The sequence below is a fragment of the Equus quagga genome, chromosome 11 (genome assembly GCF_021613505.1).
Source record: "Equus quagga isolate Etosha38 chromosome 11, UCLA_HA_Equagga_1.0, whole genome shotgun sequence".
Taxonomy (NCBI): Eukaryota; Metazoa; Chordata; class Mammalia; order Perissodactyla; family Equidae; genus Equus; species Equus quagga.
The window spans coordinates 103,667,945-103,695,686 of NC_060277.1; the positions used below are offsets into that span (position 1 = coordinate 103,667,945).

Here is a 27,742-nt window from a genome sequence, read left to right on the forward strand (position 1 = left end):
AGGTGTCAAGTTTCAGTCCTGGTTCCAGCGGTCACTCACGGTGCGCCTGTATCCTCGTCTATGAAATGGGTGTGATGCTGTCTCCCAAATCCCGTCTAAGGATTGAACAGAATCTTCACAGTATTTGGAAGGGTATATATCAGTTACTTAATACAGTGCCTGGCATGCATCAGGTGATCATAAATGTTAGTTTCTCTTTACTTTCTCTATTTTCTACTACATTAAATCTAAATTTGTCGACCTCCATCATTTCAAGGTCCCACCTACCTACTCAACCATAGATTTATTCAGTCACTACCTCATTCAGACACTATTCATTGAGCATTTAATCTGTGCCAAGTGTTCCAATCTTACTTCAGTGTACAAAGAGTAAATGTCAAACAGACCCCAAAACCCACTGTCAGCCTCACTGAATATCACTGTCACTCTGTAAATCTTCTTGGGTCTTTATTAACAAGTCAGTTAAAAGTCTCAGGGGTCTTTTTTTTCCCCCTCCAGTTGGGATTTTGGTCCTCTGTTGACCAAAACTACCCTTTCAGGAAGTCTAGCCCCAACCAAAAAAGGCTGATCCACTCTCTCTCTGAAAGGCAGGCCAGGCACTGTAAACAAAGATGAAAATCACTGTGTCCCTCCCCCAGAGGTTTTCTCCAAACCCTCTCAGAGTTGCATCTTACAAAGCAAAGTCCTCTAACTCAAACAAACGTGGCCCACCTCGTGACCATGTTCTTCAATATGTACCACCCCAGACTCCCCATTCAGCCTTTCTCATTCCCTGCCTCTATCATAATCCTGCTGCACAGATGATAATCCTTTAAGTCCTATCCCAGCCTTTCTTTGAAGGAAGGGAGTGTTTGTAGTGTATATAAAGAAAAATATTAGGAATCATATTATTAGGAAGAAAAAGTAGAAGTAGAAACTAAAAGCTTATATTCTAGTGAGAAAGGAGCTGGGGTTTAATTTCCAAAAAAAAGAGAGGCATGAGTCATTTACCGTCACAACCCTATAAAGAGTCTGATAGTGAGTAAAGGGGAGGAACGAAGGGGCGGGAACAGAGCAGGGCTGCCACAAGCTCCCTCCTTCAAGGTAAATCTCTAAGATCACTTTTGATCTCAGCAGCCCTGTAGGCCCTGGTATTTGCCTCCGATTTTCTCAGCTTTGAAGCCGGCCTACTTATTAATAGCCACCGTGCTGATTAAGAACTGCAATACGGTGATGACAGAAGCTGCTTTTTGTATTTAGGGAAAGGTTTTGTGATTAGTTTACTCTAGACATTCTTAAGATCCTGTCATCTTAAGACAAAGACTGACTTAGCACCAACAGTTGTGTGCTCTGAGTTTTCGATTCATTCATTCACTCAGCAAATATTTATTGAGTTGCTAACCATATGCCAGGAACCGAGCTAAATGCTGGGGCTGCAGTATCAGCAGAACGAACACCGTGCCTACCTTGCGAAGCTCATGGTCTAGTGTGGGGTCAGCCAACTTTCTGTAAAGGGCTACGTACATAGCAAATGTTTTAGGCTTTGCAGGTCATAGGGTCTGGGTCAAGACCACTCAGATCTGCCATTGTCATGTAAAAGGAGCCATAGATAATATGAAACAAATGAGCATGGCTATGTTCTGATAAAACTTTATTTACTAAAACAGGCAGTGGGCCAGATTTGGTCTGCAGGCTAAAATTTGCTGACCCCTGGTCTAATGGGTGCAACACATAAATGCAAGTTAATATTTTACGTATTCTACATTGTTTCACTTAGGACTATTTTGGTTGCAAATGACAGAAAATCCGACCCAAACTGAAAAATCTAAGGACAGAATCCATTGGAAAACTATGAGAAATAATCAACCACTACAGCAAAGTTGCAGGGTATACAGTCAACTTACATAAATCAGTAGCATTTCTATACTCTAATAACGAACTAACAGAAAAAGAACTCAAGAACACAATACCATTCACAATTGCAACAAAAAGAGTAAAATACCTTGGGGTGAATTTAACTAAGGAAGTGAAAGATGTATACAATGAAAACTACAAGACTTTCCTGAAAGAAACTGATGACTACATAAAGAGATGGAAAGACATTCCATGCACATGGATTGGAAGAATAAACATAGTTAAAATGTCCATACTACCTAAAGTAATCTACAGATTCAATGCAATCCCAATCAGAATCCCAATGACATTCTTTACAGAAATAGAACAAAGAACCCTAAAATTCGTATGGGGCAACAAAAGACCCCGAATTGCTAAAGCAATCCTGAGTAAGAAAAACAAAGCTGGAGGCATCACAATCCCTGACTTCAAAACATACTACAAAGCTACAGTAATGAAAACAGCATGCTACTGGTACAAAAACAGGCGCACAGATCAATGGAACAATTGAAAGGCCAGAAATAAAACCACACATCTGTGGATAGCTAATCTTTGACAAAGGAGCTGAGGGCATACAATGGAGAAAAGAAAGTCTCTTCAACAAATGGTGCTGGGAAAACTGGACAGCCACATGTAAAAGAATGAAAATTGACCATTCTTTTTCACCATTCACCAAAATAAACTCAAAATGGATCAAAGACCTAAAGGTAAGACCTGAAACCATAAGGCTTCTAGAAGAAAATATAGGCAGTACACTGTTTGACATCAATATTAAAAGGATCTTTTCAGACACCATGTCTTCTCAGACAAGGGAAACAATAGAAAGAATAAACAAATGGGACTTCATCAGACTAAAGAGCTTCTTCAAGGCAAGGGAAGACAGGATTGAAACAGAAAAACAACCCACTAATTGGGAAAAAATATTTGCAAATCATATATCCGACAAAGGGTTCATATCCACAATATATAAAGAACTCATGTAACTCAACAACAAAAAATCAGACAGCCTGGTCAAAAATTGGGCAGGATGGGACTGGCTCCGTGGCCGAGTGGTTAAGTTCGCACGCTCTGCTGCGGTGGCCCAGGGTTCGGATCCTGGGCGCGAACATGGCACTGCTCATCAGGCCACGTTGAGGCAGCATCCCACATCCCACAACTAGAATGACCTTCAACTAAGATATACAACTATGTACGGGAGTGTGGGGAGGATAAAGCAGAAAAAAAAAAAAAAGAAGATTGGCAACAGTTGTTAGCTCAGGTGCCAATCTTTAAAAAAAAATAAAATGGGGCAGGAGACGTGAACAGACATTTCTGCAAAGAAGATGTATGGATGGCCAATAGGCACATGAAAAGATGTTCATCATCACTGATCATCAGGGAAATGCAAATCAAAACTACACTAAGATATCACCTTACACCCATTAGAATGACAAAAATAACCAAAACAAAAAGTAGCAAATGCTGGAGAGATTGTAGAGAAAAAGGAACCCTCATATACTGTTGGTGGGAATGCAAACTGGTGCAGCCACTATGGAAAACAATATGGAGATTTCTCAAAAAATTAAAAATAGGAATACCTTATGACCCATCCATCCCACTACTGGGTATCTATCCTAAGAACCTGAAATCAGGAATTCCAAAAATCCCATGCACCCCTATGTTCATTGCAGCATTATTCACAATAGCCAAGACGTGGAAACAACCTAAGTGCACATCAACTGATGATTGGATAAAGAAGATATGGTATATATATATACAATGGAATACTACTCAGCCATAAAAAAGGATAAAATTGTCCCATTCACAACAACATGGATGGACCTTGAGGGTATTATGTTAAGTGAAATAAGCCAGACAGAGAAAGACAATCTCTGTATGACTCCACTCACATGCGGAAGCTAAACATGTAGACAAAGAGAACAGATTAGTGGCTACCAGGGGAAAGGCAGGGTGGGGGGTGGACACAAAGGATGATGTGGTGCACCTGCAACACGACTGACAAACAATAATGTACAACTGAAATTTCACAAGGTTGTAGACTATCATAATCTCAATAAAAAGTTAAGAAAAAACATCTAAGGACAGGGCTAACTTCAGGTAAAGCTTGATAAAGGGCCCTGTTTCTCTCTCTCCAATTCTCAGCTGTTCTTCCTCTGGATTGGCTCCACTCTCAGTCAGGCTCTTGCTCTGTGTAGCAAGATGGTTGTCACAACCCCAGAATGACACCCCCAGGTGAAGTCCGGTGGGTGAGAGTCTGCGTCCCACGACTCTTGGTGACTTTGGTTACTTGGACTTGGATCATGTACCCAAGCCCCAGTCAGTCACAGCACAGAGGAAATGTGACGTGATGATTGGCTAGACCCCGTCACATACTCCAACCCTGTGACCTTGGGTGGGAGGATATGGGGGAGGGGTGGATTCCAGTTACCAGAAGATTCTTGAATGATTGCTGGTGGGCAAAATTCACAATCACTACATATAGCTCGTGAAATTCTAAACGAGTTCCTCTGAAGGCCACATTTGTTTATAGGAGATTTATAATATGGTTTCATTTTTTCATCTCCATCAGGAGGTAAGGCGTACAGCTTATATACAAAATATCATCCAAAATGTTATTATTCACACATGTTTATTTCATGTCACAACCTCAGTCTTCCTATTAGATATTTAAGTCCTTTATTCATGACAGATGTGAGCAGTTTATTGGTAATTTTCTGGCCTTTGACTGTCTTAACCCATTTCCAGCTTTTCTGTGTGTGCTAATCTTTCTGAGTAGGCTTACCAGACCCACATTTCTTTTTGGTGTCAGGAATCTTTTCAGCTACCCAGACCTGGATTTAGAGCATCTAACTCTAATTACAGTGCTAGGTTCAAACCATCCTTTTCATTCTCAGGCTACCGTTTTCTCTGCAGTTCCAGAAAACTGTTCCTTCCTCCTAAAACTATAACCCTTCCCAGAAACTAGTTCATGCTACCCTCCCACTCCAGGGGTCGGCAGCCACTTCATTCATCAGCCACCCGCTCCCCCGGGAGGTCCAGGCCCATTAAGCAGCAGGCTTCACTCCCTCCGGGTGGGAGCTGGTCCCTGTGAACGGGGAACAGAGGACACCTGTGAGCCCCAGCCTCAGTCTGAAGAACACCAGTTGGAATAAAGAACCATAAGATAAAACCATATGGAAGAAAGAAGGGAAAATTAATATTTTAAAGGTTGTTAAGAAAATTATGGTTATTTTCACTTTATATTTTAGATTCAAAGTACACAAGCTGTGCTGCAGAGCACCCTTCTTAAAATGGATCTCTCTTGACAGTTGCTGTGGCAACGCATAATACCTTAACCCCAATAAAAATGAAATTTCTTAGAAGGCAGTGCTTTTTTTCTTGGCTTCACGAGAGCATCTTTTACGTCATCTTTTGCTACTATTTCTTTCATTCTTATTCTTCAAACCATATTGGAATTCAGTATCAAACTTACAGGTTTTATATACTCACTCTAAAAAGCCCATGCAAAACCGTTTTGCTGCACAAAGGCCCATCGTTCAGAAACATCCTCCACGTGTCTGTTTGCATTACATCTGATCCCCACAGTCCCGGCCCTCCCCATGCCCCTCTCCTGCCCACCCCTTACCTGCCCTCCACTGCCCTTCACAAGCCCAAGGTCTTTTTGATGCTCTCTACTTGCCCCAAACCCCCTACTGCAGTGCCCACCCGTGTTCACCCTCACTCAGACTGTATATTGTGCTCCAAAGTTACCTCTTCTTTCTTCCCATTTCCTACCCCCTACAATCTACCCACCAATCAAACTCAGTTTGCTTTATGGCATTCAGCTAAGCCAGGTGCTGGAAGGGCAGGTTCTGAATAAACTAATCCATAATGAGTCAAAGCATCTGATAATTTCCCTTAACCCTCCTGTCTATTCCTAACTGGTAAAAATCCAGGCTGGATGGAAAGAGGTTTGAGCCAAGATTCTTCCCTTAAATCGTTCAGCCTGGAGCGCTGATTCCTCACCTGTGGGCCAGAGCTATAGGCAAGGGTCTGTGAAAATCCACATGTACACCAATCGTTGTTGGTAGCCTGAATAAATAATATGGCTCAAAACAGGTACTACTGCAGCCAATCCGGTGGCATAGAAGTTAAGTTCACGTGCTCCGCTTCAGCGGCCTGGGGTTCGCAGGTTTGGATCCCAGACACGGACCTAGCACTGCTCATCAAACCACACTGTGGCAGCATCCCACATAAAGTAGAGGAAGATTTGCACAGGTGTTAGCTCAGCGACAGTCTTCCTCACAAAATAAATAAATAAATGAACAAGTACTGCTGTTTTTCAAATGTATGTCGATTATTTTAATTATGAAATACAAATTCATTTCAAGTTGATTCTGAATTCAGAGAAGCTTTTTGTTGTTATGTACTTTCTCAATCACTGGATAGTAAAAAATACAAAAAGAAGTTTAAATGGAGTCCTCAAATTAATCATGAATATATGCAAATAATTTGCTGTAAGGATTCATAGTATTGCAAATAATTAGAAAGCAAAAAGTCTAATGATAGAGAATGGGTTAAGTGAAATACACATATAATTTGTAATATATATATACATGATAATATAATGAAATATTTAGTATATGTATAGTCTCCATTATATGATGTAATAACTAACATTTATTGAACATTACTAAATGCCACTACTGTAAAAATTCTACATGTATTAAATCATCTAATCCTTACAGCAGCTTTGAGAAATTATAATTCCCGTTTTCCTGACAAGGAAACTGAGGCACAGAGAAGTTCGCCTTCCCAGGGCACACAGTTTATGGGCACAGCCCAGATTCAGCTCCAGACGTTCCTGCCCCAGAGTCTGGGCTCCGAAGCCCTCCACTTTATTAAGTTAAAAGGCAGGTTATAAAACATTCTGTCCTTTTGTACAAGATGGTTCTGTCAGGTCACGGTATGAGGCACCCCTTCCACTCCAAACACTCAATAATGATTGGCACAATGTAAACAGGGCAAAGTAAAAGGATGTATTTGATATCAAAAGCAAGATGAACATCTGTGTGATCTAGAAAAAGAATGGAACCCCAGTGTGGTGAGTGAAGCTGAAGCCACAGGTATGGGATCCTGAGTCACACAGAGGCAGCTGGGAGGAAAGACCTGGGGGGACAGGGACTAAAATTGCTGAAAGGGCTCCTTGCCAGGTAAATGACAAAAGGGTGAGTCACAGCTTGAAAGCATGGGCTGTTGTGGGCCCCCGTTCTTGAAAGGAAACTGATGAAAGCTGTTGCCCCAGACACAGCCTCATCACTAGGTCTTGACAAGCTCCCCCGAGCTGGGTACCTGGGTCTGCAACATCCCTGATATCACCACAGAGCAGGACTCTCCAACATCCAGAGGTCCAGATGGAGGCAGTGCCCAAACCCCACAGGACAAGAAAGAATCATCAGAGAAAAGACCTGTGTGAGAAAAAGCATTCGGGCATTTGGTGAATGAACTGACAGAAAGCTAACGTGTCTGCTTTTCTGAAAGTGAGGGCAACTCGCTGGGGTGACAGGAGGGTGGGAGGCGGATAGGGACCAGACTGTGCAGGACCTTGTGGCCACATAAAGGATTTTGATTTTGATTTTAAAGGTTAAGCAAATTTGTTTTGAAAAACAATTCCAACATGCCAATATTGCAGTAGGCCAGGTGCAAGACGAAGGTGGTCAGATCTGGGATGGTGCTAGTGGAGTGCAGAGGAGTGGAAAGGTACTAGGAGATAACGTCGATAGAATTCTTACTTGGTTCCCTTTTTCCTCTGCTGAACTGACTCCAAAAATGCTTGGTTGGACTTTGTAAAGTAGTATTAGGCACAGTCCCTTTCCTGGACTGCTTCTCTTTTACCTTAAAATACAATAATAAATGACTATGCAGAGACTTGAAAAAACAACCAGAGTATTTACCAGTGACAACTCAAAAGTAGCTTCCCCTTTTCTCACCTCTTCAAAAGTGAATTCAGTATTGGATGCATTGAAGCTCGTAAGAAAACGTCTTGTGTTTGAGGCATCATCCCTAAGTTGTTTGTACAAAGCCACACACTTTCATCTTACTTGTTTTATTGTACAACAGGAGGTTGACACATTTAACATAGTTTTGGCATACTGACATAATTAATTGATGCAGTGTTTTTCAAATAAAAACACCACTAAATATGTTTTAGTTCTCCCTTCCATATTTCTAATGAAATTATAGATTTCCAAGGTTCATTTTCTTCAACATTTGGAATTTTTACCTCCAGAGACCCTCTTGGCTCAAGTCAACTACATATCCTGTATACTTCATCCACTCTCATTTATACAAATGAGTATTTGTCTGATTACACAGGATGTAAGTTTTACTTAATTGTAATGCTAAACTCCAATTATGGATGTTCTGGGTCTTCATTTAAAAATTAAAGGAAATATTGTCAGTGCTATGCCTTTGAGGGAAAGCTGGGCAGTCTGTTGCCATGGACCAGAGCATAGCTATCTTTGTTCACATGGGTACCATGTCAGACATACACCATTTCTACTCAGCTTAAAGGGATCTTACTACATTACAAGAATATCATTGTTTGTCATGATGTCCTGGGTTTTCTAATATTCCTTTGCTAAAGGAAAGGAGACAAAGGAAAGTAGAGAGAGAAGTGGCCACTGTGGAGAGGCAGAAGCTTATGTCTGTTTGGTGTGATGTGGTTGAGGAATGTGGAAGAGCAGATAATTATACACCGTGCTTTTTGAGGGCAGTGGGAGTGGGAGGTGGAATGGAAATGAGCTGCAGCAGTCCTGGAAATTCCTTTCCAGAAGTACTCAAGCAAGAACAGTCTTTGAATTTTTCTGCATTTAATAAACATCATTCACTAGTATAATCAGACACTGTATGTTAATGAATTTAATATTCGAATCTAGTAATAAAATAGATTTGTATGTAAAAGTTTTGATCTCCCTTCATAAAAGGAATTGCATGTCCACCAAACCCTTTGCTTAGATCAACTCAACTTCCTCTTGTTTCTTGATCTGTTGTAAGGCCGATTAACACCACGAGGAAATATGGGAAGACAGGGAGGAGAGAGACTGGCGTATTTAGCAGTTGATGTCTGTCATTAGTCTATAGGTAAATGTCATTACCCCTTCCTTACTTCCCCTCAGACACATCCTGGGTCAGAGGTGGGGAGAGAGAAAACAGTAGCAGGAGTCAAAGTGGTATGACGGAATAGAAGCTAACTTTTTCCTTCCTCTTTCTCATTTTGCCATGTCACAAACTTAGATATATCCTTTACTGGTTGGACTTTGAAATGTGTGCTTATGTAAGAGATTTGTGGAGCTGTTCTTTTAGGTCAATATGTGTATTGTATTTGCACAGATTTTTTTTTTAATTGATCGAACATGTATGTCTTCAATAAATTAAAATTTTAAACCAATGGGAAGGTACAGGGAACCATAACATATTGGAACCAATTGTTGTTATCGTTGTTGTTATTGTTGTCCTTAAAAAAAATAGAGTGAAGACTAGATGGCTGTCTGGAAGGAGAGTACATCCCGCCCCCATGCCCCAGCCCCTGTTGTGCTAAGGGAGCATCAATGTATAGTGGGTGAAACTGCTCTAACTGGTCTGTGAGATCCTGTTCCTCTTTGAGGGGAAAAACATTTCAACATTTGGAAAGATTATTTGAGAAACTGCAGAGCATAGTGGCTAAGAATATGGCTTGAGAGTCAGACTATTTGAGTTCAAATCATGGCTTGCGTTTCTGTGCTTACCTCATTGGGTTGTCAGAAGGATTAAACACTTATTGAAACACTTAGAATTGTATCTGGCACATGGAAAATACTCAATAAATGTTTGCTAGAAGTAACATTATTAACCTCATAAATAAAGTAAAACATACTGGTTAAAGTTTTCCATGACTTTATTAAAGGAACAGGATTCTCCTTGGTAGAATGATTTTTAAATTCAGGATTTGGGTTTAAGGATTCAGTAATGTTTTCCTGATTGATAGTCTCACTCATAGGTGAGGTAATTTCAGATGTTCCAAGGGCTCATTTGAAGTTCACTCAGATTCACTGAAATCATAAAAACAAAGAAGAAAGGAGTAGACAGGAAGTAGAAATGCCTGAATCCTCAGTGAAAGTTGGAAAATATGGCACTGGACTTAAAAAGTGATGGAAGGGATAGTGGTGATCCAAGAGCACCCTTGCTGACGCACAGTTGTCTGCTGTCTGTGGCCCAGCCTCGCATAGAGAGAGACTTTCAGATGTGAAAAGTGAAGGGGGGCAGGGGAGTCCAGAGAAACTGTAAGCATTAACCAAAGGTCTTGAGTGCTTCGCCATGACCTCCAAAGTACTTGAAAACTGAGAGGAGATGGGCACCAAGAGCAAATGAAAGAATAGATTTAGTCAAAGGGTGTTGAAGACAGAGGAGAAGAGCCAAGATGGTGCCGTGAGTAGTCCTCTTTGTCTCTCGCCCTTCGAGTCTACAATTATTTGGACACTTATCGCTTGACAAAGGATATCCAGACAGCATCTCAGGACGTCTGAGACACCCACGTGACTATACATCAGAAGGCGGATGGACTTTCCTCCGGGAGGATGTGGAAATAGGTGAGGGCTCTCCGACCCCGACGGGCAGCCTGGTACCCGCAAGCGGCTTTCTTCCAACGGACGCCCCCAGAGGATCCACGCACGTCTAGGGCAGGAGCGAGAACACAACAGAGGAGCAACAGTGGAAACAGGTGACCAGAACCCTACCTAAACCCCCTGCAATTACTCCTAAACGCAGAGGGAAACTTTGGAGTTGCACACCTGAGCCCGGGGGGAGAGTCTCTCCCTGCCATTGGCGGGGGGATCCAGCCTGGTGCTCGGGGCGCCCGGAGGGTCCCAGAGAGAGACACGGAGGGCACGGAGATCTTCCAGCTGCCGTTGCCCGCCCCGTGGGACTAGGGATTGCTGGAGATCTCGGAGAGAACCGGGGCGGGGGGAATTTTCAAAGGCCGGTCCTGCGACCCGGAGGGGAAGCGCCGGAGCTCCGCCCGGGCAGCAGACAAAACTCTCTGCCTGCCGTTAGCAGAGGGGCCACGCTGAGCATTCACGGCTCCGGCAGAGGCCTGGAGAGAATCCCTGAGGGCGGGGCAACCCCCAGCTGCCGTTGCCCACCCCGTGGGGCTAGGGATTGCCGGAGATCTCGGAGAGGACCGGGGCTGGGGGAATTTTCAAAGGCCGGTCCTGCGACCCGGAGGGGAAGCGCCGGGGCTCCGCCCGAGCAGCAGACAAAACTCTCTGTCTGCCGTTAGCAGAGGGGCCACACTGAGCATTCACGGCTCCGGGAGAGGCCCGGAGAGAATCCCTGAGGGCGGGGCGACCCCCAGCTGCCGTTGCCCACCCCGTGAGGCTAGGGATTGCTGGAGATCTCAGAGAGGACTGGGGCTGGAGAGAGTTCCAGAGACCCAGCTTAGTAGCCTAGGGGGAAACCCTACAGGCTCACAGCAGCCTTAGGGAAAGCCTCTGCACAGCACCAGTAGAAGGCACCCAGCCGCCAGCCACAAGGCTGGAAGACCCCAGGGCAAAAGCAGCATAGCTAGGTGTACTAACCACAGACTGTAGAAGATGCCAATAGCTCTCCTGCGACCTATAGAGGACAAGTGAGATTTGGTGGGTGCCGACAGCAACGGAGCGACAAATATAAGTGATCCCACCCCTGGCTGCTGGAAAAGCCCATAACACCGTTGCAGACCCCAAGGAGAGAGCACATCTAGGTGGGCTGCAACAGTAGGCACCTGCAGCCTGAAGCCCCCCTGTGACGGCCCCCACGGCAGAGGAGGGAATCCAAAGGGCCACTGTGGCTACGAAGAGGGGCCCAGGCCCAGTTAGCAACTACGGACAGGATTCCTGGTTGGTGAAATATAAACAGCTGCTCCTCCCACCGCAGCAGCTGAAACAAGTGAAAGGAGCAACTAAACTCTATTTCCATGTGGAGGCACAAATCAACAACATCAAGCAATATGAAAAAATACATTAAATCTCCAGAACAGAAAGAAAGCAACAAATACACAGAAAACAATCCCAAAGAAAATGAGATGTATAACCTAAATGACGATGACTTCAAAACAGCCATCATTAAGATTCTCAATGAGTTAAGAGAGAATTCTGACCGACAACTCAACGAGTTCAGGAGCTATGTCACAAAAGAGTTTGATACGATAAAGAAGAACCAAACAGAAATATTGGAAATGAAGAACACAATAGAGGAGATTAAGAAAAATCTAGATGCTCTGAACAGTAGGGCCGATAATATGGAGGAAAGAATTAGCAATTTGGAAGATGGCAATATAGAATTGTTGCAGGCAGAGGAGGAGAGAGAAGCAAGACTTAAAAGAAATGAAGAAACTCTCCGAGAATTATCAGACACAATTAGGAGATGCAACGTAAGGATTATAGGTATACCAGAGGGAGAAGAGAAGGAGAAAGGGGCAGAAAACCTATTCAAAGAAATAATGGCTGAGAACTTCCCAAATCTGGTGAGGGAGATGGATCTTCAGGTGACAGAAGCCAATAGATCTCCAAACTTTATCAATGCAAGAAGACCAACTCCACGGCATATAGTAGTGAAGCTAGCAAAAGTCAACGACAAGGAGAAAATATTAAGAACAGCCAGGCAAAAGAAACTAACCTACAAAGGAACCCCCATCAGGCTATCAGCAGATTTCTCAGCAGAAACTTTACAGGCTAGAAGAGAGTGGAATGATATATTCAAAAATCTGAAGGACAAAAATCTACAGCCGAGAATTCTCTACCCAGCGAAAATATCCTTCAAATACGATGGAGAAATAAAAACTTTCCCAGATAAACAAAAATTAAGGGAGTTCATTGCCACAAAACCTCCTCTTCAGGAAATCCTCAGGAAAACCCTCATTCCTGAAAAATCCAAAAAAGGAAAGGGGCTACAAAACCAAGAGCAGAGGAGATAAGTAGAAGGACAACAACAGAGAGTAGCAGCTCTACATCAGAACAGATTAAACCATGGGACGAGAAACAAAGGAAACTGAAAAAAACCGGAAAACAAGACACAAAATGGTAGTGGTAGGCCCCCACGTCTCAATAATCACTCTAAATGTAAATGGATTGAACTCCCCAATCAAAAGACATAGAGTGGCAGGATGGATCAAAGAACAAGATCCAACAATATGCTGCCTCCAGGAAACACACCTCAGCCCCAAAGACAAACACAGACTCAGAGTGAAGGGATGGAGAACAATACTCCAAGCTAATAATGAACAAAAGAAAGCAGGTGTCGCTATACTAATATCAGACAAGGTAGATTTCAAAGCAAAACAGATAAAGAAAGATAAAGAGGGACAGTATATAATGATAAAAGGGACTCTCCACCAAGAAGACATAACACTTATAAATATATACGCACCCAACACAGGAGCACCAAAATTTGTAAAGCAACTCTTAATAGAACTAAAAGAAGACATCAACAACAATACAATAATAGTAGGGGACCTCAACACACCATTAACACCAATGGACAGATCATCCAGACAGAAAATCAACAAGGAAATAATAGAATTAAATGAAAAATTAGACCAGATGGACTTAATAGATATATATAGAACACTTCATCCAAAAACAGCAGGTTACACATTCTTCTCAAGTGCACATGGAACATTCTCAAGGATTGACCATATTTTGGGAACCAAAGCAAACATCAATAAATACAAGAGAGTTGAAATAATATCAAGCATCTTTTCTGATCATAACGCTATTAAACTAGAAATCAACTACAAGAAAAAAGCAGAGAAAGGTGCAAAAATGTGGAGACTAAACAACACGCTTCTCAACAAACAATGGATCATTGAAGAAATTAAAGAAGAAATCAAATATTATCTGGAGACAAATGAAAATGAGAACACGACATACCAAATCATTTGGGATGCAGCAAAAGCAGTCCTAAGAGGGAAATTCATCGCAATACAGGCTCACCTCACTAAACAAGAAAAAGCTCACGTAAGCAACCTCAAACGACACCTAACAGAACTAGAAAAAGAAGAACAAACAAAGCCCAGAGTCAGTAGAAGGAGGGAAATAATAAAAATAAGAGCAGAAATAAACGATATTGAAACAAAAAAGACAATAGAAAGGATCAATGAAACAAAGAGTTGGTTCTTCGAAAGAATTAACAAAATTGACAAACCCCTAGCCAGACTCACCAAGAAAAGAAGAGAGAAAGCGCAAATTAATAAAATCAGGAATGGCAGAGGAGAAATCACAACAGATACCAATGAAATACAAGAGATCATAAGAGTATACTATGAAAAACTATATGCCAACAAATTGAACAACTTGGAAGAAATGGACAAATTCCTAGACTCCTACAATCTCCCCAAACTGAATCAGGAAGAAATGGAGAATCTGAATAGACCAATCACAAGTAAGGAAATAGAAATGGTAATCAAAAACCTCCCCAAAAACAAGAGTCCAGGACCAGACGGCTTCTCTGGAGAATTCTACCAAACATTCAAAGAAGACTTAATACCTATTCTCCTCAAACTGTTCCAGAAAATTGAGAAAGATGGAGAACTCCCTAACACATTCTATGAAGCCAACATCACTCTGATCCCCAAACCTGACAAGGGCAACACAAAGAAGGAGAACTACAGGCCGATATCACTGATGAACATAGATGCAAAAATCCTCAACAAAATTTTGGCAAACCGATTACAGCAATACATCAAAAAGATTATACACCATGATCAAGTGGGATTTATACCAGGGACACAGGGATGGTTCAACATCCGCAAGTCAATCAACGTGATACACTACATCAACAAAATGAAAAACAAAAACCACATGATCATCTCAATAGACGCAGAGAAAGCATTCGACAAGATCCAACACCCATTTATGATAAAAACCCTCAGTAAAATGGGTATAGAAGGAAAGTACCTCAACATAATAAAGGCCATATATGATAGACCCACAGCCAACATCATACTCAATGGACAAAAGCTGAAAGCCATCCCTCTGAGGACAGGAACAAGACAAGGGTGCCCACTTTCACCACTCCTATTCAACATAGTACTGGAGGTGCTGGCCAGAGCAATTTGGCAGGAAAAAAAAATAAAAGGAATCCAAATAGGTAACGAAGAAGTAAAACTCGCGTTGTTTGCAGACGACATGATCTTATACATAGAAAACCCCAAAGAATCCACAGAAAAACTATTAGAAATAATCAACAACTACAGCAAAGTAGTAGGGTATAAAATTAACGTGCATAAATCAGTAGCATTTCTATACACTAACAATAAACTAACAGAAAAAGAACTCAAGAACTCTATCCCATTCACAATCGCAACGAAAAGAATAAAATACCTTGGGATAAACTTAACCAAGGAAGTGAAGGATCTATACAATGAAAACTACAAGACTTTCTTGAAAGAAATTGACGATGACATAAAGAGATGGAAAGACATTCCTTGCACATGGATTGGAAGAATAAACATAGTTAAAATGTCCATACTACCTAAAGCAATATACAGATTCAATGCTATCCCAATCAGAATCCCCAGAACATTCTTCACAGAAATTGAACAAACAATCCTAAAATTCATATGGGGGAACAAAAGACCACGAATTGCTAAAGCAATCTTGAGCAAGAAAAACAAAGCCGGCGGAATCACAATCCCCGATTTCAAAACATACTACAAAGCTACAGTGATCAAAACAGCATGGTACTGGTACAAAAACAGGTCCACAGATCAATGGAACAGAATTGAAAGCCCAGAGATAAAACCACACATCTATGGACAGCTAATCTTCGACAAAGGAGCAGAGGGCCTACAATGGAGAAAAGAAAGTCTCTTCAACAAATGGTGCTGGGAAAACTGGACAGCCACATGCAAAAGATTGAAAATCGACCATTCTTTTTCACCACACACCAAAATAAACTCAAAATGGATCAAAGACCTAAAGATTAGGCCTGAGACAATAAGTCTTTTGGAAGAGAATATAGGCAGTACACTCTTTGACATCAGTTTCAAAAGAATCTTTTCGGACACTGTAACTCCTCAGTTGAGGGAAACAATAGAAAGAATAAACAAATGGGACTTCATCAGACTAAAGAGCTTCTTCAAGGCAAGGGAAAACAGAATTGAAACAAAAAAACAGCTCACTAATTGGGAAAAAATATTTACAAGCCACTTATCCGACAAAGGGTTAATCTCCATAATATACAAAGAACTCACACTGCTTAACAACAAAAAAACAAACAACCCGATCAAAAAATGGGCAGAGGACATGAACAGACATTTCTCAAAAGAAGATATGAATATGGCCAATAGACACATGAAAAGATGTTCATCATCGCTAATCATCAGGGAAATGCAAATCAAAACTACACTAAGATATCACCTTACCCCCGTTAGATTGGCAAAAACATCCAAAACCAAGAACGACAAATGTTGGAGAGGTTGTGGAGAAAGAGGAACCCTCATACACTGTTGGTGGGAATGCAAACTGGTACAGCCACTATGGAAAACAGTATGGAGATTTCTCAAAAAGTTAAAAATAGAAATACCCTATGACCCAGCCATCCCATTACTGGGTATCTATCCTAAGAACCTGATATCAGATATCTCAAGAGTCCGTTGCACCCCTATGTTCATCGCAGCATTATTTACAATAGCCAAGACGTGGAACCAGCCTACATGCCCAGAAACTGATGATTGGATAAAGAAGATGTGGTATATATACACAATGGAATACTACTCAGCCATAAAAAAAGACGAAATTGGCCCATTCACAACAATGTGGATGGACCTCGAGGGCATTATGTTAAGCGAAATAAGTCAGTCAGAGAAAGACGAACTCTATATGACTCCACTCATAGGTGGAAATTAGTATATTGAGAAGGAGATCTGATCGGTGGTTACCAGGGAAAAGGGGGGGTGGGGGGAGGGTACGGAGGGGGAAGTGGTGTACCCACAACATGACTAACAAAAATGTACAACTGAAATTTCACAAGCTTGTAATCCATCATAACATTAATAAAAAAAAAAAAAAAAAAGGGTGTTGAAGACAACAAAACCAAATTATAGCTGTGGCCTGCCTCCAGCTTACTCCCCCATCCTCAACACTCAGCAAATAGTTGGTTCCATTCAAAAATGAGGTTTAAATTTTTTTTAAAGAAAAGAAACTATCATAAGATCCTTGCTAGATTAAGAAAGAGAGAAAGACAGGGCCAGCCCCGTGGCATGATAGTTAAGTTCATGTGCTCCACTTTGGCATCCCAGAGCTCACAGATTCGGATCCTGGATGTCGACCTATACACCACTCATCAAGCCATGCTGTGGTGGCATCCCACATACAAAATGGAGGAAGATTGGCACAGATGTTAGCTCAAGGCCAATCTTCCTCACCACAAAAAAAAGAGAGAGAAAGAAGGAATATAAGAAAAAAGCAAATAAAGAACAGAGATCAAATGGGAAATTGCCCGAGAAATGGGGAAGGTTCAGACAAATTGTAGTTTTTAAAACAAACAGTTATTCACAATGTCACAGCATTTACAAAACACATTGATATGTATTTCTGTGAAGGAAGGAGGTGGAGGGAGATAGAGAAGAAGACAAAAGAAGAGATGATTAAAGATTATTTAAGTCAACAGATAGTTGAAAAGTGATCTTTTAGAGCTTAGGAAAAATGGTAGACAAAAATCAAAAGGTTACAGAGATTGAAACCATATTAGAAGAAACAAAAATAGAAAAATCATGACTGAAAATGTCTAAGGAAATATGATCATACTAGAGGAAATCACACAAAATGAAATGAAAAATAAAATAGATATTTTTATATGATAAATATATTTAATATATATTTATAATATATATTATATGTTTATAATATTTATATAGATATTTTAAATATATATATTTATCATATAAAATGAAGAAAGTAAAATAATAGAGAAAATTCTAATTATAGGAGATTGTCAAAGAAGAGCCAACACAAGCAAAGTATATGTTCCTGAAGAAGAGAACAAATAGAAAAAAATTGATATATAATATGAACATATGTAACAATAATAGAATACAAATAATTCTTCTAATAGATGAAATTTGTCTTCTAAGAATTCAGTTTAAAGATAGAAAGGACACACGCAATGTCTCAGGAAAATTGGTGTAGAGTCATTAATACCAAAACATATCCCAATCAGTCAAGGAAAAAGACAGTCATATGGGCATCCCAGCAGAGAAAGAAAGTCACATTCACGATGGAAAAAAAATTAACCTGGTTTCAGACTTCACCATAGCTATGTGTAACGCCAGAAGACATTGAAGGTATGTCTCCAAAGTTCTGAGAGAAAGTGGGATTGAAGTATTTTTATACCCAGCCAAATTGTCTCGAAAATGTACAGGCAGTGGGCAGACATTCTAAACAAACAAGGAGACAGGAAATAGAGCAAATGTGAGTTCTTTTTAAGAGAGTAGTAGATCGAAATTTCAGAGGCAGTGTTGAATGATTGGGGAAAAAAGTAAGTATAGTAGCCTGTGGGCCCTCAGTAAATGTTGCCCTGAAATCTAAGTTGTAAAGCATGTGTTTTGCTTTCATTGGCTTTTCATTTGAGTCAGCTGACAGATGTAACTATTGGACTCAAGTCCAAGAAAAGAAGGTGGGAAAATCAAATATTGCATCAGTGGGACAGATCATTATTCATTATTTCTGTTTTTCCTCTAGGTATAAATCACAAGATTATAATATATCTCAAAAAAACACTTTGCAAAAAATTGAAAAATTGTATTCTAGAACATTTGCCATGGGATTTTATTAGGTAATGAAATGGACTGTTAGAACACATTTCTTCCTTAATTCAGTTTAGTATAAGAAAAGTTGGGAATTAAGGCTATTAATTTAAAATTATCCTCAGTAAATTCATAGACTTGTCTAACTGAACTCAGTTGCACATATTTTCATAATTTGCTACCTTTTGTCCAGTTGTGTCCAATGAGCCATTTGTAGGATACACTGCAGTTCAACTTTAGAATTCAGTTAAGTCACACACGGCATGTGCAACAGATTTATTAATTCCATCTCATCTCAGGTTAGGAGGAAGAGAGATAAAGAAACAGCTGGAGAAGACATCAAGACATTTACATTCATGCTCACATTCACACACCTCTTCATCCTGCTCTGGCATGTCCTTCCAACGACTTCTCTTCCACTTTGCTCACTTGTTTCTATCTTTAGCTTTTAGAGAGATGAATGGGATGAACCACCAACCTTTCTTTTACTAGCCCAGAGACCATCAGTTAGTTGAGCACAGACCTGATTGTATTCTGGAGGGAAAGGGAAACCCATGAATCAGAGACGCTCATGATGACAAGGGCACTCTGACTCTGGTCTACCTGTGTTGGGGAGACTTGGAGACACAGCCGTGTGGATCTTCCTTCATTCGTATCTTCATAATCGTATGGATTATATCAAGCACCCAGGTACCTAGCCACTTTGGGGAAGTGTCTTAATCAAACCAACAACATGCCATGAATTGTCCTCAAATCACAGTTTAGTATGATCATAATCCACACCCCAATCAAGAAAAGGATACAGGGTTGGCACAGAGTATACATCATGAGTGAAGAGGACAGAATAGGTATTTTACTTTTCCGATGCTAAAAATTGTGTTAACAAGAATTTGAAAGTATTGGTATAGGGGCTGTCTCTCCCACACTCACAAGGACAGACCGAGTACCTTTTTCAGTTGGTAACTGTGCTTCCTCTTATTTCATTTCTGTCGTTTGGTTTCCAAAAACATGTGACAAACTTACCTTTGTGATGGATAGATATTATTCTGGGATTTCTTAAATTTAAAGCAATCATTTCTGTGGTAGGAAAGATAAGCTTTCTTTTTTTTTCACTTTAGATAACTTACATACGACAGGAATATGAAACAAAATTCAAAGGATTGATGCCAGCGTCTCTAAGACAAGAACTTGAAGACACTATTTCCTCCCTGAAGTCACAGGTAGTTACTAGAATCAAGGCGTTTTCCAAGGGTCTAGGTGGTATGCATATCTTAATAAGTTTGATTCTGAACTGATGCCGGAAATCAATGTGTCGTCATAGTATAACCTAGTACCCAGGATTAATTGGTTTTTGTTTGGGGAGTTTTTTAGAATTTTTTTTCTTACTGGTTGAAGAACTCATTGTATCAATAAGCTTTTCTTAAAAGCACCTTTGAAATTGAGAAGTTCAGTTAGGGTCACTTTGATTCATTTACAGCCCACGTTCCAATACAGCCTCACCCTTTTCTTCTTGGTGCCAGGCCCCAAATGCCATCCTTAGCACATTGCTGCTTCCTCACTGGGTGAATGTGCAGAGAAATCAAAAACATGGTTAAGTTAGAAGCATTTCTATTCTGGTGTGTTTTATATGGTTGCTAGAGATAAGATGCATTTTAAATTCAAGGCAGAATAATAACAAAGTATTCAAACAATTAGGTTAAATATTTCTTGCTGAAATTTGTAGCTCTTGGTATAGTTCATAAAATATAATATGAGAGATAAAATTTATTTAAATTTAGATACTTATTAAAAAAACTTCCAATGTAAGTTTTCACTATATATTCCTGTAAACGTTTTATATATTGCTGTATATATTTTATATACTGTTAGTTTTATATATTGCTGGTTTTTTAAAAACTAGTGTTTTAACTCTAACATAAGAAAGAGTTCACATATTCCTGTTTCTAATACACTTAGAAAGTTAAAACATAGTTTTTTCTGGAAAATCGCCCTGAGGGAAAGATTTCTTTGCTGTCTGTGCCAAGAGCAGTGCCTGTCACATAGTAGATGCTCAGTAAGTTTATTTAGGAATAAAACAAATGATGTAGTTTGATGATATTCACATTAGCTATTCATAATGTGTAAGGTGAAATGTGGAGCAAATTTTAGCTATTCCTTTTATATTCCCCTCAGTAAAAAGTCTCTTATCTGAAAACGAAGTTTCCATTATATCAATCCTTATGCTACTGTTGGCTATGACTTCTGGAGGTGAAGAAGTTGTTTTGCTGTGCTTTCTCCTGTATGTAAAAATGAGTACTACAGGAGAGCGTTCACGTAGAAAGGGTTAAGTCATCTTTATTTACATGAAAAGCTCTCCTCGAGGTGTGGTTTACCCATTAACTTTGCAGGAAAGCTTCCATAGGGTCAGCCATGTCGGACCTGGCACCTTCAGAGGAGGCTTTTTTTAGAAAAAAGAAAGAAAGAAAGAAATCTGATATCCACCTGCGGGGTTTCTGTTATCATTCATATCATTTCCCTGTAATAAAAGCCACTTCAGCCTCCTAACACTGGATGTTGACCCAGAAAGAGAGGGCTGCCAGCTGCATTAGGGCCTCAGAATTGGCAGCTGCACAGAGGAGTCACAGGCTATGTAGTAAGCAAATTTAGTTTGAAAGCACAGGTGCCTGTGTTTTTTGAAAATTGTTGGAATTCCAATTGCAAAGCACAGTGGGGGAAGGGAAGTTGAATCAGTGTAATCCTTGCATCTGTCAAAATTATCAATTGTCCTGTGGGTCATTTGAGCAATTGGATAACATTAAGACCAGGGTAATATTACAAATAAGCAAAACCAAGCGGACCACTTTGATATATACCCATTTAGAAAGACGGCTTTCCTCTCTTGCAAGCATGTTTTCTATTCTGCCAGCTGTACTCTCGTGCATAACTATGTTTCAGAATCAACCGTTGCCATGGTTTCCGTTCAGACCAAAGAGGCAAGAATAAACAATTCCAAAGTGATCAAACGCCACTGACTCTTGATTACATTAAGCCATAGCATAAGTTATCCCCAAACCATTTTCATTTGGTTGTGTAAGGTGCTTTTGAATTTATACCTGATATAGGTATCTTTAATAGTATAGAAATTTATTCTTCAAAATAATCAAACCATGTTATCAAGGTCTGATTTAAGAGAATATGCTGAGCAACTCCGTTTCCTCCATCCCCCAGCCCCTCAAGAGTGGGGCCGTGGGGTGAAGGCTGCCATGAGCTCTGCACTAGGCAGTTGCTACTAGTCATTTCACTCATCCTCATAACCTTGGGAAGTAGCTGTCATTAATCCCATTTCGCAGATGAAGCATCAAGAGCTTAAGTAATCTTCCTAGAGCCGTAGAGGCCAAGCCAGGAATTGAACCCAAGTTGGCCTAACTCCAGACAAAGCCCAGGCTCTTTCCATGACAAAATATTGTCTCTCCAACCCCAGAGATCCCCAGGGTGGAGTGAGGCTTGCAGGAGGCAGTAATGTTCTTTCCACTCACTCACTCATTCATTCAACAGCTAGAGAATACCAGCTACGTGCCCAGTTCTGTACAAGAAACTGGGGACACAGAGATGAGTGAATGTCATCCCTGCCCCAGAAGAGCTCTAAGGTTTGGGGAGATATGAAAACAGCCCTCAGGCAGTTCGAGAAGTGCACAGCATTTGCCTGGAGCAGGAGGCAGTGAGCAGTGCAGGATGAGTCCAAGAATTCAGTAGGAGAGGTCACACTTGAACCAAATAGTGGAGGATGTACAGGTGATAATTAGCCAAGCATTCCAAAGAGAGAAAATGGCCTGTGCTGGACAGCAACGTGTGAAGGACTTGGTGTATGAGGTGGTGATGGTGGGAAGGCCGCGAGGAGAGGTAAAGCCTTGAATACAGGCTAGGGCCAGATCAAAATGGCTCTGCAATAAGGAGTTTGAACTCAATTGGGTGGTCTCTGATGGATTTTCAGTAGGGATGCGATATGACCAAATGTAAAAAATACAACATTGACTTTCAACAAATCCTCTGAGTTTATCTAGGGAATTGTCTGAATTTAAATAAAATCCTACCATGACATTTGCACAAAATTGCCATTTAAGCCACATTCGCCTCTTCTCATACAAGATGTCTTTTCTAGGTTAACTTTCTGCAGAAGAGAGCATCCATCCTTCAGGAAGAACTGACTGCTTACCAAGGCAGAAGGTACAGCTTGTGACCAGAATGCCTTCGAACATTTGTATTGTATTGTTTGTCCCTGTGAGTCTTAAGGTTTGAATTTAGTCTTTATTAAAATGCTTAAACATAATATAAATTTTGAAAAAAAGACTATTTTTGTAAACAGCCTGTCTTGGAGAAGGCCCCCACCTCCTGTAATCACAGTGCTTGGTCAGTACTATCAGAACAAGATGAGAGAATCCGCGGGTGCCTGCAAGTCCAGGCTTCACCTGCAGAGTCACGACAAGACATTGTCCTGAAGCCCAGTTGCAGGGTTAAGGAGACACCGTCTTCCTTTTAAGATAGTGAGATGATGCGACTCTTACTATGGTAGTCCACATCCTCAGAGCCCTGTGGCCCTTGGAGGTTCCGCGCTGCTGCACACATTCTCTAGACCAAAAGAGAGAACCAGCTTAGTGATGTTGCGACTTCAGTGCCCCCAGTGTGTACTGCTCGGGGATACGTGAGACCTTTTTAGCAAAGGTTCCCAGGGACATCACTGACATAGATTATGTTTACCTGCTCTAATTCAGTCAAACAGACTTCCTTTTCTTGCAGTGAAAGACTGAACCACTTATTTGGCCTTCAATTAAAAGTAAAAACCTTGTGAATCATTCACTTTTCCAAAGATTCTGTTGCTTGGTATAGATAGAATTTGACACTTTATAGGAGTAAATGATGAAATTTTGATATGAAATATCCTTTTTAACCTCTATCCAACTCTTCCTGAATGAGAACATATTTTTTAATTGCTATGCCCATTAAACCTCGAAAAAGTCATAACTTGTTGATTTTTGATTTTCAGGTAACTGCGTGGAGACTTACCTGAGGAACACGAGAGTGCAATGGCTTGAGCTGCCTGGGCTGCGCTGTGGACTTCTTCCAGCAGGTTTGCAGATTTGGATATTGTAAAGTAAACTGTGAGATCAGTGGCTTTCTTTTTAATGCTTAAATGTAATTAAGATCATAAAAACATACATCATTCATATGCTAATGGGGTGGTTTTATTTGTGTCTGACTAAGTTATTTTTTTTAACCTTCCTTTATTTCTGATTTCCATATTTGTGTGCATTTGAGTGTGTACTGAGAATTGCTTATATTGGGAAAAGAAATGATTTCTTATGATATGCCTGGTTAATGCTTTAGCATAGAATTTTACCAGTCGCGTATGATCAAAATCACGTTTGTAGTATCATATCAAAATTTTAACATGTTTACATTGTTTTCATGTTCATGTTCATATATTATTAAAATATTATTTTGTACTGATCAGTTTTATTTCTACTTTTTATTGCACCTCATTTGGTAAAATAAGTATGACGTATACATGGTATTTTTCCCTAGAAACACAGTCTCGAATTGTACTATGAGGAAAAATACCTTGTCGTGTCAAAGATCAAATCCATAAGTAGCATACTTATTTAGAGTAAAAGCCACTGGGTCATCTGACATCAGTCCGAGTACTTGTCATGTTGGTCTCCAGTGTGATCCTGGGACTCCAGAGGCAGAATAGTGTACGAATTTTATGCAGCAGCTATGGTTTAATGTTACTTTCTTCATCTCTCTTTTTATGGTTGTTGTTTTAATAATAATATCATTTGACAATCCTTAAAATGCCTAAAATGTAGGGGTGTGTTGGGAGGACACTCAACACACTGGCAAGTGATGGCAGGATGAGCTTTGATTGGCCGTGTTTCCTTGTTGAGAGAGTGTGGTGTTGCACCCGTGAATGGGTGTTTAAGTCTCACCTGAATGCCAATAAGCAGTTCTGTGGTTTGCCAAGGAAATTTTGAATTGCTCTGGATGGATGCTCCATATTCTTTTGACCGTGTTGTGATGCGTGCCATGGGCCCTTTGAGACACTAAAAATCTGGACCATAGGCAGGGCTGTAGTCATCTGGTTTACTGTAAAGGACAGGGCAGAACATTTACTTAGACTTTTTCAAAATTCTTTCCCACGCCCATCTCTGTTGTTTGCTGCCCAGGGATTAATTACCCTTTTTTGTACTGTAACTGAGACATGGAGATGATAAGGACATAACAGGTTTTACAGCTACTTCCAAATCCAGGGCCAGGATCAGCATAGACACCGCCTTGTGCAGACCATCAGTAGGCGGCCTCGCACTCTTACACTAAATCGTTGCTGTCCAGTCACAACTCGACCTGGTAATGTTCACCCTGATACCTCCTCCAGGAATATAAGTCTCTGTACTTTGAAGGATAAGATTTTTCTTGCACATACAACAAATTATAGCACTAGCTTAAAGAAAATTCAGGAAAAAGCAAAATTGTAGCAGGGCTGTTAAAACCACCTAACAAATGAGGACACTTGGTACTCAGACTGTGATTTAGTACTCGAAAGGGAAAGATTCAGACTACGTGATTAATTTTAAGTGCTTCTATACAGACCATAAAAAACAGGTTGAAGCTCCACAGCTTTCATTAGTAAGGTTATTAGTTGCTTGAAGTAAAAATGCTTTGTGAATTGTATTGTATGCTGGAATTGGAACACCCACTCAAGAATATTTGTTTTCCATGAGTAAATATCAGTAGGTGTTTTGGAAAGCTGCCTGCTATTCTTTCTTTTCCTTATTTCAAGGGTTATGAAATTACAAACACTGGTGAACCTTTGACATTACCCAGATCCTGTTTCCCTTCTGAAGCATGTCGTATACGTCTGGGAGCAAACGTACCGAAACTTTAGGTCGGTTTGATTGTATGTGATAGGAATAGGTGGCTGAGACTAATGTTTTTGTGGATGTTCTCTGATAGAGGAAGAGAAAGAAAAATTGCACTTGGCTTATTTAAAATTCCTTACTGCGTGTATAAATGGCTACTGGGAGAAAAAGCAAGTGCTGAGGAAATAAATTATAAACACTGTCCCTTATTATAAAATCATCTAAGATTTCATCCTTTCTTTTATCTGGTAGAAGATCAATTGTTCATCACAAGCACCTAATTTAGTTACATTTCAAGTTATTATTACTGGCTGCTGCACCTGAGTCAAGCACCTGTGCTTTTTACATTTCAGCATGTAATTGTCAACAGGTAGTGGCTGATAAAGCATTTGGAACAAGCTGAGCAGAAGGCAAGCTGTGGGATCACAGTGTTCTTGGGGTGTGTTGTTATCCAGTTATGGGGCAGACAGGAGAAGGGTTAACGTGGACATTAGCTGTCAGTCATGGGCACACATACTGGTTTTGTTTGACTCCACGATTTCTGCATCACCAAGCAGTGAGCCACCTAAGGGGTCTGACCCCTGATTTTGCAACCTCCCCGCTCAACAATCAACTCCTCAGAGGGCAGCGATCCAGGGGCACAATGGAGGAAAAGGACTAAGAGAGAGGGAACAGAATGGATGGACCTGCCTCATAGTTTGCACAAGAGAATTGACTGTGACTCGAGGGAAATAGTTCAGATTCAAATGTTATCCTGTAATGTCGCTATCAACAGTGATTTCCTCAGAAACGGCCATATGCTTATGATGGTGAGCAACCTCAGTAAAGAAATCTGCAGAGAAAGTGCACAAAGAGGAAACTGAGTTTGAATTAACAATTAACAGCTCTCTCATTGAAGTGTATCACCATCCACAGAAGGCAGTGGTGTTTTAGCTTTCTTTCTAAGAGTAAGAAGGAAAGGTAAAACATCAAAAATGGTGGGAGAAAAGTTTCAGAACACAAGGTCATTTTAATTCATAGTTTCCTTAAAAGAACTCTCTCTTCTCAGCTTTCATATTTTGTTCAGAAAGGTCGTCTCTTTTAAGCCTTGTCATTAAAGACGGTTTGCTCTTTAAAGTGAATTATCAAAGGGTGTAGAAATTGCAAGTTACTGAAACTAAAATGCGTGATCAATTTTAAGTCTGCTAACTCAAGCTTACTTAAAATTGGATGTGCTTTTGTCCCGGCAGCCCCTTTGATAGCACCAGAAAAAGATACAGCCTTGGTCAATCCAAAGTAGGAAAAGAAGATAATTAGATAAAACTTCTTTTCAACTCTTGAAGTGGGTCTTGCATTTGGAGACTTGATTAGGAAGCTGTGGCACAGGCCGTAACAGTGTTTGGAAGTAAAATTGAATATCCCAGATTTCGACCTATATTAACATTCTTCACTGTATTGTTTTAAGAACTGAATCAAACTTCAGTTCATATTATTTACCTCTCACGTGGAGGAACAGAAATGGAGTTTGTAACCTAAGGCTGAAGGAATTTTAAAATCTGGATCCCTCACCAATATCTAGTTCAGTTGAAAATTCACTCTTCTAGACAATTCAGTTTTACGCAAGGATCTCCATCGGGCAAATGTTTTAAAACCAAAGGCCCAAGATATGGCTATAGGTTCTGCTGTTTTTAGAACTGAGCTTAGTCTAGACATCAGGCAATAAGTACTCTTATATCCTCTTTGGGAGTTTACCAATTAAGAGCGGTCTTATGGAAAATAGCTAGTTGGACACAAAGACTTGATCATGGAGCAGAAAGAGAGGGCTACCTCGTAGGAAGGCTGATACATTTAACTAGCTAAAACTGTGTTTACACGAGAGAGATCATCTTGTCCACCCTCCTTTACTTCAGCTAGAAAGGGGGTTAGTTCACAGGTGGAGCCTGCGAATTACCTTTGTTTCCTTGGGCAATTCTCTTCACCTATCTGGGCCTTACTTTTCTAATCTATCACATAAAGGGGTACAACTATACCCCTTGAAGATCCACATTGACATCGCTTGCTTAGTCATTGATTCATTTAATAAATAGTTATTGATTGCCTACTGTGTGCTGGACAGTTAACCACTCTCAAACCCAGTGACTTTAAACAATAATTTATTGTCGTCTCTCTCGGTGCTGAGGGTGTTGACGGGGCTCAG

The 27,742-nt window shown here is 40.5% G+C and overlaps 1 protein-coding gene across 4 annotated transcripts in view; it reads left to right on the forward strand.

Annotated features, from left to right (window-relative positions):
- The window catches only part of CEP112 (centrosomal protein 112), a 460,069-nt gene extending 435,936 nt beyond the window's left edge, over positions 1-24,133 (forward strand). For 3 of the 4 annotated variants that reach the window (XM_046677462.1, XM_046677465.1, XM_046677464.1), the window contains 3 exons: positions 19,792-19,893; positions 22,812-22,876; positions 23,694-24,131. In XM_046677462.1, the coding sequence (XP_046533418.1) occupies positions 19,792-19,893; positions 22,812-22,876; positions 23,694-23,697 (171 nt within the window). In that variant the 3' untranslated portion in view covers positions 23,698-24,131. Of the gene's footprint in view, positions 1-19,791; positions 19,894-22,811; positions 22,877-23,693 lie in introns of all 4 variants that reach the window. The other variant, XM_046677466.1, reaches the window with a different exon arrangement.
- The last annotated feature ends 3,609 nt before the right edge of the window (positions 24,134-27,742 follow it).